Source organism: Osmerus eperlanus, chromosome 26 (genome assembly GCF_963692335.1).
Source record: "Osmerus eperlanus chromosome 26, fOsmEpe2.1, whole genome shotgun sequence".
In the NCBI taxonomy this organism is placed as follows: Eukaryota; Metazoa; Chordata; class Actinopteri; order Osmeriformes; family Osmeridae; genus Osmerus; species Osmerus eperlanus.
The window spans coordinates 1,242,332-1,254,414 of NC_085043.1; the positions used below are offsets into that span (position 1 = coordinate 1,242,332).

Genomic DNA, 12,083 nt, shown 5'->3' on the forward strand with positions numbered 1-12,083 from the left:
GATCCTGAAAGAACCGGTAAATATTCTTTTGTGGCTTCTGTGTAATTTGAGTTGTCTAAATGTGTGTTGTTTAGACTATGGTCAATAATTCGGTTTAGTTAGTAATAGGGCGGAGACTGGAGAAGAGCTTTGTCCTGTACGTGCAAGTCGTACTAAATTAATAGGGCGGAGACCGGAGAAGATCTTTCGTCCTGTACGTGCAAGTCGTACAAATTAATCGGATAAGGCCGGAGAACTTATCCTTTACGTGAAAGTCGTAAAAAAGCATGCAGGGAAAGTGTGCTGACGAGCGCACAAAAGGGTGATAAATTCACATGTTATATCGTGTTATGTGTCTTTTGAGACCCTAGGATTAGAATATGTTGGGTTAGTGATAGTTTGAGAAATTGTATTGGCTTTGGTGGTCATAACAGTTCTTATTTATTTACGGCCAAAACGTGATTCTAAGTCCCGAGAGAAAAGTATACTAGTCAGCTGTGTGAGTGAGAGTGTTTACAAAGGGTTTGAGTCCCTGAAGGTGGAGAACAAAAATAAATAAATTAGGAAGTATGGGCCTGTGAAATTTCAAAGTAGAGGTTTTAAGTTTGCAACACGCGTGTTCATTTTTTGTTTTAATTGCAAGTTATGTTTTTTGAGGTTAAAAGAAGTATGAGTAACTAATGGTGTCTATTATTCAACCTATATACAAATTACAAAAATCAAAATTTTAATTATTTTTCAAAACTTTAATTATTTTTCGGTTTGAATATTTGTAATTTATGATTGTGCAGTTATTTTCATTGAAAGTTGTGAAGTCGGAATTTAATTGTTTTTAGAAACGAAAAGGAGTAATTGTGTCTTTATTTTCCGTCGTTGGTTATCGTTTATGGATTGTAATTCTGAAAATGAATGGTCTGGAGGCAGAATTGACCTGTCTAAACATCGATTACATGAAGCAAAAGTATGGTAACGATAGTTTATTGCAAATGCAAATATGGATTGATAAATGTGGATTTTCGAGTGTGGAGTCGTTTTGTTTTAAGGACCTTATTGTATTGCGAAATGGGTTCGTGGAGAGAAATAGATACACGGTTTTTTTTTGAGGTGGAGAAAAGAATAGATTTTAGCCTGATTGGAGAGGAGATAGGTCAGATATCTTCTGACATCTGCCATCTTTATAAATTTGCTTTGGATTCCCGCAAAGATTGAAGCTTGTGCCTTGACTTGCAATTGCCATTGTGTTTTGAAGAAGGAAAGGTTAAAGTCCTCTCCGGAACAAAGGGTTTGAGTCCCTGTTGTGTTTGGAATAAGCGTGTTGTGGGCTATGGTCAAAGCTGATGCAGAGCGTGTTGACATGCTGTTGAAAAAACATGTAGGCCAACACGAATTGCTAGGTCAATCCAAAATGCGTGCTTTAATTGTGGGAATTTGAGCAAAATGTACGTGAATGTCCGGAGATGTGTCATCACTGTTGAAAGTTTTTTTTTTTTGGAAATTGTGAGCGAACTCTCAAATCAGAGGGGTTCGTGACCGGAAGTTGAGTTCCGAACTGGTGACGTACAATGTTTATCGGTTATGACACTGTTGGTAGAGGAGAGACGATTGTTTTTCAACTCTGTGTTAACCGTTATATGTTTGATGTTAGACTTTACATCGGTCTGATTACCGCCAGAAGGCATTTGTTTTTGAAGACGGAGACATTCTGTTTTGAAAATGCTAATGTTAATTCTTTGACTGAATTCTCCACTTGAAAAGAGGCGCATGCGCTTGAGCCTAGCGGAAGTTGATTCTTTCAGTGAAGCTCATTCTGCGTGCAGTGCCCACACATGAGTGCAAAAAAAAAAAAAAAAAAAAAAAAAAAAAAAAAAACTTCACTAATTTTATTGAGAATTTGACGTTGAATTGTGAAGTATATTGGTTGGGAAAACAGATGTGTGTTTCTGTTTCTTTGTCGAACTTAAGAAAATATTGTGAGTTGCCATACTCTTGATTTGGAAATTATGTACAGACCGATTTTCTATATTATGAGCTTGATTCGTTGTTGAATAACGTGCTGGAAATTTAGTGTTTGGGTAGGATAATTGGTAAAAGGCCAGTTTTGGCAATAAAAGCGGTATTCATTTTAAGAATTACAATCCCGGGGTTATTGAAACTTTTATAGAAAGTTATGTGTTCAAACGGAAATGTTATGTTGTTTAAGGAATATTTTTGTTTATGTCTGGAAATGTTCGATGGTTTTATTTTTAATTTTGTGGGAGTTCACAGATGTTACTGTTGTTTAAAGAAATATGTAAAGGGTTATGAAGAAGTGATTAGAAAGATTGAGCCAGTCTGAGGGACTGAAGTGTATACAAGGGAACTAGTTCGAGTGACCGAATTGCGTTTGTTGTTAAGGGCAAAGGTGCTACATATGTGTGTTTATTGCTGCTGAGATGATTTGTTGAAATGTGTTGGGTTTGGTGGTATTCATATTTACCTATTTAAATGGACTTGAAGTTGAAGCTTTGTCCAACCAGAATGCTAATACATGGGTAAACTGTCATTCTCTGGCGAGTGATATTAGGTGCATATGTAGATTTCGGAGCCAAATTTTTATGTTGAAAATAAAATAGTACTAATGGTTGTAATTGTAAAGAAAATCTAGGCTGTGACTGTTGGTTAATGGCTAATGGTGAAAACGTGGAGGAAGTGCATTTTGTTCTGTCCTGAGACAAAGGAGAGTCCAGGAAGTTGAATTTGCAACTATGGCAACGACATTGGCTGACAAACTAACACACCGACAGGCGGGTACAGGCTAGTAAAGGAATTGCAGCTTGATATTTGAGATCCAGGATGAGTAACCGCATGACGCATGCGCAGATGGAAATTGAGAAATTGACTAAGACGAAAATTTAGAGAAATAGATAAATTTGAAGCGAATTTTACATATTAATTTGGGTATTTTTGAAATATGTTACGTGATGATTATATTGGAACATTTGCTAACAAGGTTTTTGTTTGTTTGAGGACATTTTAAATGAGTTTCAGAAATTCCGAGGAAAGGTGGGGGCTACAAAAAAAAAAAAGTCCCGTTACGATGAGTTTTACAAAGGTGATCCCAGAGGGTGTAATTCTGCATACTTATGTGAGTATTAATGGTGAAAGATGTGTCCGTTTAGATGAATTCGAAGTTTGGTGGTTTACGAATGTATGATTTAACATTTGTTCTAAATCCCAGCCAAACTGGGAGGTAGGAGCCTTTCAGACCAGTATTTACGAGCGGAACATCTGTGGTGTGTGATGGTATCCATAAAAATGCAGAAATTAGACCCTGGATCATAAATTAGTTCTAATTGAATTGGAAAAGTTATACTTTAGCAAATTTAGTGAATAGATGGTAAACGCCAACCATCTGTGTTGTTTAAAAGAAGAAAAAAAAAAAAGAGAAAAAAGGTTGAGAGTTTTTTGCTTTGTTCCAGAGGGCGCTGTTTGTTTGATTCGAGTTTTGAAATGCGCGATGGTTTATTTGAGTTGATACACTAACAAAGAGTAATTGAGATAGCTGGTAAATATAGGAATATTCAAAGGTGTATACATTACATGCTTTGATAAAACTTTTGAGGTGTTAAAGAATAAGGTTTTGTTTTACGGGTTTATGTTAAATTGTGAATTTAAAGGTTTAAAAGAAAAAAGGAGAGTTTATATTTTCTTTTGTCTTAAGGGCATGGTACAATGTTTTGGGATAAACAGTTAGGCTGTGATGAGGTTGTATCATTATGGTATTGGTTCATAAAGAGGGTTATGATAATTTGGTTTTGAAATAATTTGGGAAGACTCATTAAGTCTGATAAATTGTGGTTATGATGGTTTGTGCTAAGTAGCTTGTTCTGGACTGCAGCCAAAGCAAGTTATGAAGTTCTACCTATCTAACCTATATAGAAATATAGATGGGGTATAAGTTTGGATAATGGTTACATTAAGAATATTTTATGGTCTATGTTTCATTTTGGAATCATACAGATTAAATTCTGGTTTAGGGTAGTGATGCTAGTTTTCTACAATGTCTTGGAAAAAGAGAGATTTGATTTGGTGAATTTAAATACAAAAAATTAAAAGGGAATCTGAAATATAAAGGTATTCATTTGAACTGTTCCTAAAGGTTTTTTGAAGAAAAGATAATAAGAGACTAAAAGTTGAGGTTATTCGTAATTTGACTGTTTTCTAAAATAGTTTTATTTTATACAAATTGGTTCAAAAGTTGGTTGCTTCAGTGTAAGCTTGCCAATTCATAAAAGGGAAAAGAGTTAAAAAATATTTACTGATAGTTAAATACATCATTGGTGTTACATATGATTTTGGGAAAGGTATGGAAACAGGAAGTTTCTTATTTTCACTTATAGAACAACTTGCTGTATGCAAATGTGGAATTCACTCTAACAATTATGATTATTCCACAGGGAAAATGCTAGTGCTGATACTAGCTGGAGCAGTTTCTAGATTGCCTGAATGCATTGATGAACTAACTAGAATATGTTTTTGATGTTGATATGTTTACAGGAAGTGATGAGATGATGTTGCTATGTCCGGATGAGCCTAACTTGATAAATTTGGGCTTACAGGACTCTTTTGAGGAAAATTGTTGTGTGACCTTGATACAACATTTGTTACAGATTCTTTAAGGGAAGCGCAGGCTTCTTAGAGAGGAAGAGATGACGTTTAGGAATTTATGACTGACTGATGACTGACTGATCCAAACAGAGAATGACTATGGGGGTTTTATGGTTTTATGAATTTAGCTTTAGTAGTTTGGATTTGTGATAGGATTGTGTGGGTTTGATATGATATTGCTGAGTTGAAAATATTGGACTGTATTTAACCCAGAGTGAGAATTTTGTTTTGTTTGAGTATATTTGATAAGAATTACAGAATACAGCGGACAGATGGAGAAAGGAATGGTGGAATGGAGATTCGAACTTGGACTAATCCACAAGAAAATGCGTTTTGGAAAAAGGAAGGATATGAGAATAAAAAATGGAGGTTGTATGGTCTGCATAAAACATTTATCTTGAGATTTTGCTAAGTTAACACATGGAAAGATCATGCCTCTACAGTTTGTGTGATATCAAGAATGCATCATTTTAGCATACAAGAGGATTTGTAATGGATGCATAGTCATTTTTTTGTTAATATTTCATATGTGGGACAAGTATTATGAGAAAAGGAATTTTAACACGATAAGCTTCACAGTTAAGGTTAGAGAAACCATTTGGGTATTGATAGATGGATTTTGTAGAGTTCAATTTTTGGAGAAGTGATACTGTTTAATGATTGTTGATGGGAAGAAGTTTTAGACTTCTCAGGGGCTCAGTGATCAAGCTTTTGTTAATTTAGATTATTTTCGATGGGATTTTTCTTTGAGGTTATGTAATGATAATGGGTCACACTTGTTTATGGAAGTTATTTTGGTGTTGATAGGATTCAACATTGTGTTAATCACTTCAGTTGAATAAGAGAACAGAACTTTGAAGACGAAGTCAGACGACAAGAAGTCAGTTACCTTTAACTCTGTGAGAATGTGCTTGTTTATCACTGTGCAACCTTTTTGGAGTCTATTTTGTGTGAGATTCACAGGCAGGTGAAGGAGACTATTGCTATGACTGGACCGCTGCATGATTTGATACCGGGAGACTGGATCGTGGTGAAGGACCTGAAACGCAAGTCCTGGAGAAACCCAAGGTGGACGGGGCCATACCAGATTCTCCTGACGAATAATCCGGCGGTTAAGATCGAGGGGAGAGCAACGTGGATACACGCTAACCATTGCGTGCACCTTGTCTGGAGACGGAAGCATTGGATACGCGTTCGGCGTAGTACCAAGGAATTTCCGAGCTGTGCGCAAAGTGCAGTGTCGTTGAAAGTTGCCCTGAGCAATTTGATCGTCGTTTGCAATCGATTCGACTAGACTACACCGCCTGAAAGAAGTTTGCCTACATCCAACTGAAGATGGCATCCGTTCCGACAACCTGGACTTTGTGGTGTACGGGGTACAATGGGTTTTGTCTTGAGACTAGCATTTCTTATGTTAATGTTTGAATTATTTTTCTTAATTAACTGTTTGGGTTTATGGAATTGTAAAAAAAAAAAAAAAAAATATATTTTGGAATTGTCATGGAAATTTTGGAATAGAGTTATAATATGTGTGTTTTATATGAGGAATGTGTTTTAAGGGAAGTCTGAAGAAGCTTAATACAGTGACAGTCGATTCAACCCATTTGGTAGAGATTCCATTTGCAGTTTTATAACTAGGAGACGTGAAGTCTAAGAGACGGGAAGTCTGGGTGACCTGAGAGGGTTCTTGTCACCTGGGGAGGAAGAGACAGTTGGTCTGGAGACAATGTGAATTCAACTGTATTGTTATTGTGATCTGCTGCTCTGACCCTTCCTGTAGACTTGTTTGAAGTGCCCACACAAAGGAAAGTTGACCATTTGACTGGTTTGGGGAGAGAGGCCACAATAAAGAACCGTGGGAACTTGATATGAAGTCACTGTCACTGAGCAGTGCTGACCAATCACAGAGTTCAGAATAACCATTTGATCTAAAGTTTATATAAGGCAGGGTTTTGGGGTTGTTCTGGATCACTCTGGCGAACGACCTGTGGCTAGCACCTCCTTCGTTAGACTGATCACAAAGTACTTTGTTAAATCTTGATTTGTACAAGCAAAATACATTTATTGTAACCGCCATCTCTTGACTATTCAAATCTACACAGTGCCACTGGAATTTTTCCATATCACAGTCCTGTCCTTGCTACTTTACACTGGCTCCCTGTTGCCTTCAGAATTGACTTTAAGGCCCTTCTCCGCACTTACAAAGCTCTAAATGGCCAAGGACCTAGCTACATTGCTAACTCTCTTATTTAACTACACACCAGCAAGAACACTGCGATCATCAGATGCAGGCCTATTAGAGGTCACCAGAAGCAGTTATAAGAAGATTGGTGATGCGGCCTTTGTCAACTACGCACCAAAACTATGGAACACATTACCCATAAATATTAGGGAGGCAAACACGCTAGACATTTTCAAAAGACAGATAAAAAAAAAAATATTTTTACCAAAGCATTTTACTAATTTGATCTCAGAAGGGTTTTATACTTTTATTACGTGTATTATTGTTTTTATTGATTTTAATTCCCACAAAGACTGTGTGCTTGTGTTTATGTTGAGTTACATTTTATCTATATTGGGAAACCACAAAGACTGTGGCTCGAGATACCGCAAAGACTGTGGCTCGAGATACCGCAAAGACTGTGGCTTGAGATACCGCAAAGACTGCGGCCTGTGTTCAGAAGGGTTTTATTACTTTTATTACTTGTATTATTGTTTTTATTGATTTTATGTAAAGCACCTTGAGCTGCAATTCTTGGAATGGAATGTGCTATGTAAATAAAGTCTTATTATTAATCTGCTTGGAAAGGTGACAGGTAGATAGTATAGTTCTGTCCCTGTATTACACAGTACCTTTACTCTTCTTGAATCCTGGTATTTTGAGTTTGGATAAGAGTTTGGCAGCCTTCTTCTTAGGACTCTCCAGGCCGGGGCTTGGTTCTTTCTCGGCCGGGATATGGGCAGATCCTTTCACGATTGGCCCTGTGGGGCATTCAACACAATCAGCTCTAAGCGAGCAACATAAGGGCTGATTTCAGAATGTGCATGATGTTCAAGCGTACATCACTTTACTGACTTCAAAGGCTTAATAAAAAAAAAAAAACATAAAGATCTGAGATGTTTGAATTGGCTCACCTCCACTCTGAAGGTCCTCCTTACTGGAGGATCTGGTGAAGAGCTTGGTAAGACTGGAGGCTGAAGCCCTCATCTTCTTCCTAAGAGACATGGTCGGTGTGGAAGGACTCATGATTTCCCCCAGAGTAGGCCCCAGCTCGGAGCTGTCTAGCTGGGAGTAGGAATGACCCGTCCATGACTGCCTGCGGAAGATCTTCAGCAGGCCGAGCTTGGGAGACTTCCCCGTAGGCGGTTTGACGTCTAGGGCTGGGGCCGACGCGTGCCTCTGGAGGCCTTCACTGGAATCCTTCGCTCTTGGTGGTCTCTGCGGGGCACGGAGGGAAGGACTTGGGATGGGACTCACAGACCTGGCAACCAGGTTTTTTCCCGGGTGTTTGGTGGTTCTGGGTGGGACCCGAAGACGGCCACACTTGTAGTTTTGATCCTCGTCGGTCTCCGAGCCTAGCAGGAGGGAACAGGGAGATGGGCTGATTAGGAGCTCCTCCTGCTCATCATATTTCTCCCTGTCTCCCAGTGTGTGTGGCGATACAGGGTGTCTGTGCCTCAGCTCCTCACAGGAGCCCAGTATGCTGGAGGCCTCCGAGTCCTGGTCCAGCACCAGGGACATCAGGGACGCCTGAGAGCCAACTAGGTTATCTAACTCCTCCTCTTCCTGCCCTGGCCTGGGCCGGAGTGTTGACTGTTCCAGGCTGGCCCTTGGTTTAATCGGAGCTAAAGCAAGAGACCCTCTTCTCTTGGGCCTTATTGGAGGTACCATCACGGTCTTCTCATCATCTGTGAAATCCTCTTTTAGACTCTGAGTTTCGTCTTCATCCAAGGGGTCTCGGCGCTTCAGGGAGCCTTGGGAACGTCTCGAGTACTCATCTAGGGACCTGCTCCTCCTGTGCGGTGGAGCGTTGGGGTGGGAGAGGCCCACTCCGCTATCGAAGGAGGAGGACTTCAGCATGCTGGACTGGAGTGAGCCTCTTCTCTGGGTGCGATGGGAGTCCGTCTCTTCCTCCACGTACTCGATGAGGGGCTCGTTGAGACGTCCCGACAGGCTGGATCGCAACGGCTTGCGACCTCTCTCCTGCTTCTTGACCTGGAACTTGTCCCTGAGGGTCATGTGGCGGGCCGACATGGGCGACAGCTGCTGGGAGCTTGTGTAGAAGGTGCTGCGGATGAGGCTGCCCCTTGGGATGCGCCCGCCTTCGCTCCCGGAACCCTCATCACCCTCCGACAGGTAGAGAGATGGGCTGCTGTCTCGGCGAGGCGTCTGCTGCAGAGACTGGTCTGACGAGCCGCCCGACTGACGGCTCTCCAATGCGCTCCTCCGCCCGGCCGTTTCTCCGTCTTCTTCCACCTCCCCCATTGTCCCTTCCTCCTCTTCTTCCTCCTCCATCCGGAGTTTGGCAAAGGGCTCCGGGATCGTGGCTCTCTCCATGAGAGGGTCGTAGTCTTCATCCTCCTCCTCTTCCTCCTCGGTGGGGCTGCAGCGCTGGAAGAAGTCCCAGGAGTCGGCCTCGTCATACTCCGAGGAGGAGCCACTGCTCGGGGAGGTGCTGCTGGGGTCCTGGGGCTCCCGCGGGATTGTTATGGAGGCTTCATGGAGAGAAGCATCCAGCAGCTCAGTGATTGGCCTCAGGGTCAGCACGGAGCCCAAGCAGGTGAGAGAGCGCTGGGGAAGGTGGAGTAGTAAAGAGAGGGGAAAGAGGGATTATGGTGTGGCGTGGAAAAGAGGAACAGGATACCTTCTTGAAACATAAAATGGTAGAAAAGAGGGGCTACCTGCCATTTCCTCCTTGATATGAAGACTTTCAGGTTTTTTGTGTTGATTGCATTGGTCTCGTTCTCTCCACAGTTATCCTGCAGGTGTAATCCAAATCATTGCATTACGTTTTATGACATGCAGGAGTGTAAACACAAATAGGACTGGTGGGTGTGTATATTTACAGATCTCACCTGAAACCATTTATGACCCAGATATTCAAAAGCAGTCGGACGATTTCTGAGACAAATAACAGAACACTTTTTTTTCTTCAATTATAATTAAAAACTGGATTTTTGACACAGAACCAAAACAGAATATGAGGTTGCCTTACTCTGGGTCTGGCTGCAACCCCTGGCGAAGGAAATCCTGGGCCTGGGGACTCCTGGAGGTGAGGTCTGGGGCATCCCAGTTCAGAATCCCCTCCCCCACCCTCAGCAACGTGGCACGGTCCGTCTCCCCCACAAACGGGCACCGGCACATCAAACTGCCACGGGCATGACATGTTACACACTCAAAAAATCATCATTGAAATAATTTCTATTGTTTCTTACATATCTGATTAGGATGAACATCAAAACATTGGGAGCCTTGTCCTTTTGTTGTGATATTTGATCATCTAGATTGATACTTACCATAAATATGCCACAACAGCCACAGACCTGACATAAAGAACATATTTCCTCAGTGAAGGGCATAATTTAACAACTTAAGCATTCAGAACTTGGCGGTTGAGCTTGGATTACTCAATGCAGTGTAAAGGAATAGTTTCAGCTCACCAGATATCAGTAGTTGCAGTCACAGGTTCTTGGTGCACAATTTCAGGAGCCACAAACTCTGGGGTACCAAACTTGCTGTATTGGTGTCTGGAAGAGTCCATCTCCTGGCAGAAGCCAAAGTCACAGATCTTGATCTCATCTCTGGGTGGGAAAACGATCAGGATGTTCTCTGGCTGTGTGGACCACAAATGTTCATGTCAGGATAATGCCAGTTCAAATCAGACAGGACTTCGTACTGTTGAGCGTAGCTGTGTGATACTACAGACACTTACTTTGATGTCCAAATGTAGGATATTCATGCTGTGGATGTGACCAACACCTTCCAGTACTTGCTGAATGTACATTTGAATCTTAAGGTGGAAATGTAAAAATGGCTTGTCAACACTACACAAATTGCAACATTAACAAAAACTAAACATAACGTGTAAAATAACTGGTTGCATACTTCTCTCTCGCTGACTGATCCCTTCATCAACAAATGATCCAGGAGACCATAAGGGGAGCAGCTATGGGCAAGGATAAGGAGCAGTCAAGCTGAACAGGAAAGCAAAGCCTCACAATCATATCACGGTTTAACATGGTTATGGATACACTTCTGTGACCAGGACTAGGGTGCGTCGTGTGCAGAAGAAGTCCAGTAGACAGGCCACTCGGGGGTGGGCGAGTCTGGACAGCAGGTCCCTTTCCTGGAAAGCTCTGGTCCGGGTGGAGGTCTTCAAGGGGAGGAATTTAGCAGCAAAGCTCTCCCCTGTTCTCCTATGGACTACACGCTTCACCACACCAAATGTACCCCTTCAGAAAACAATGAAAGATAGGACGTTTATTGACCACTACTACATTGTTTGTCGAGCTTTGAAGCCCAAAAATGCAATGAAGTGGTATGTGTTTACCTCCCTATTTCCTCATGGACGTCATAGACAGAGTATAGCTTCCTCCTCTTCCCCAGCTCCACCTCCCTGTCCTGAAACTCTAGTTGACCTAAAGATAACCATGACCACTCAGTTACAAGGCTGTCAGATAACCATGACCACTCCATCACCAGGCTGTCAGATAACCACGACCACTCGTCACCAGGTTGTAACCATGACCACTAAGTCACCAGGCGGTCAGGCAACCATGGCCACTCAGTAACCAGATAACCATGACCATTCAAGAAAATGGTCATGGTTATAAAGAAGATCTGAAAAAGAGCCTTTGTTGTGTGCATGCTCTCCCGCTTTGGCTGGGACTACCGTTAAAATACAAATAAAAATAATAAAAATGTAATTTGAATATTTGGCCAATAAACTATAGCCAAACTGAGCCCCAAGCTCTCACCCTCCACCATAGTGAGTTGGGCCTGGCAGGAGGCATGCCCAGACTCGTTGTAGGCAAAGCAGGTGTAGATGCCACCATCCTCCCGCTCCGGGCAGAGCACCGTCACCGAGCAACGGGCACCGCGTTGCATCAACTCCACACCGTCACTTGCCGACAGCTCATCCCCATCCTACGGTGAGGAAATGGGACGTTTGATGAGGACTGAAGGCGTACCTTGTGTAAGAGTGTGCCGATGTAAGGCGCCCCCATCCTACCTTGTACCACTGTATGAGAGGGGTGGGCCGTCCTGTGATTATAGCCGTGAAGGTTGCCAGTTTGCCAGATTCCACACACAGATCCTCCATAGGAACCTGGATGGAGGGAGAGGCTAGAGAAATGGAGAGAGACTCAGAACGTTTTCTTTTTTTTACATATTGCTTTTGAGCATTTCCTCTTTATTGAAAGATTGTGATAGCATGAGAGGGACATACTGGGGACAG

General features: G+C 41.9%; 1 protein-coding gene across 1 annotated transcript in view; it reads right to left on the bottom strand.

Moving 5' to 3' along the window:
- obscna (obscurin, cytoskeletal calmodulin and titin-interacting RhoGEF a) overlaps nucleotides 1-12,083 on the bottom strand; it is a 52,299-nt gene that overhangs the window by 7,988 nt on the left and 32,228 nt on the right. Inside the window, exons 50-62 of the mRNA XM_062452220.1 lie at nucleotides 11,859-11,971; nucleotides 11,605-11,773; nucleotides 11,178-11,265; nucleotides 10,879-11,079; nucleotides 10,733-10,793; nucleotides 10,560-10,637; nucleotides 10,288-10,460; nucleotides 10,144-10,170; nucleotides 9,843-9,995; nucleotides 9,703-9,748; nucleotides 9,529-9,606; nucleotides 7,762-9,418; nucleotides 7,480-7,608 (exon numbers count right to left, since the gene is read on the bottom strand). Of these exons, the coding sequence (XP_062308204.1) occupies nucleotides 7,480-7,608; nucleotides 7,762-9,418; nucleotides 9,529-9,606; nucleotides 9,703-9,748; nucleotides 9,843-9,995; nucleotides 10,144-10,170; nucleotides 10,288-10,460; nucleotides 10,560-10,637; nucleotides 10,733-10,793; nucleotides 10,879-11,079; nucleotides 11,178-11,265; nucleotides 11,605-11,773; nucleotides 11,859-11,971 (2,973 nt within the window). The remainder of the gene's footprint in view (nucleotides 1-7,479; nucleotides 7,609-7,761; nucleotides 9,419-9,528; nucleotides 9,607-9,702; nucleotides 9,749-9,842; nucleotides 9,996-10,143; nucleotides 10,171-10,287; nucleotides 10,461-10,559; nucleotides 10,638-10,732; nucleotides 10,794-10,878; nucleotides 11,080-11,177; nucleotides 11,266-11,604; nucleotides 11,774-11,858; nucleotides 11,972-12,083) is intronic.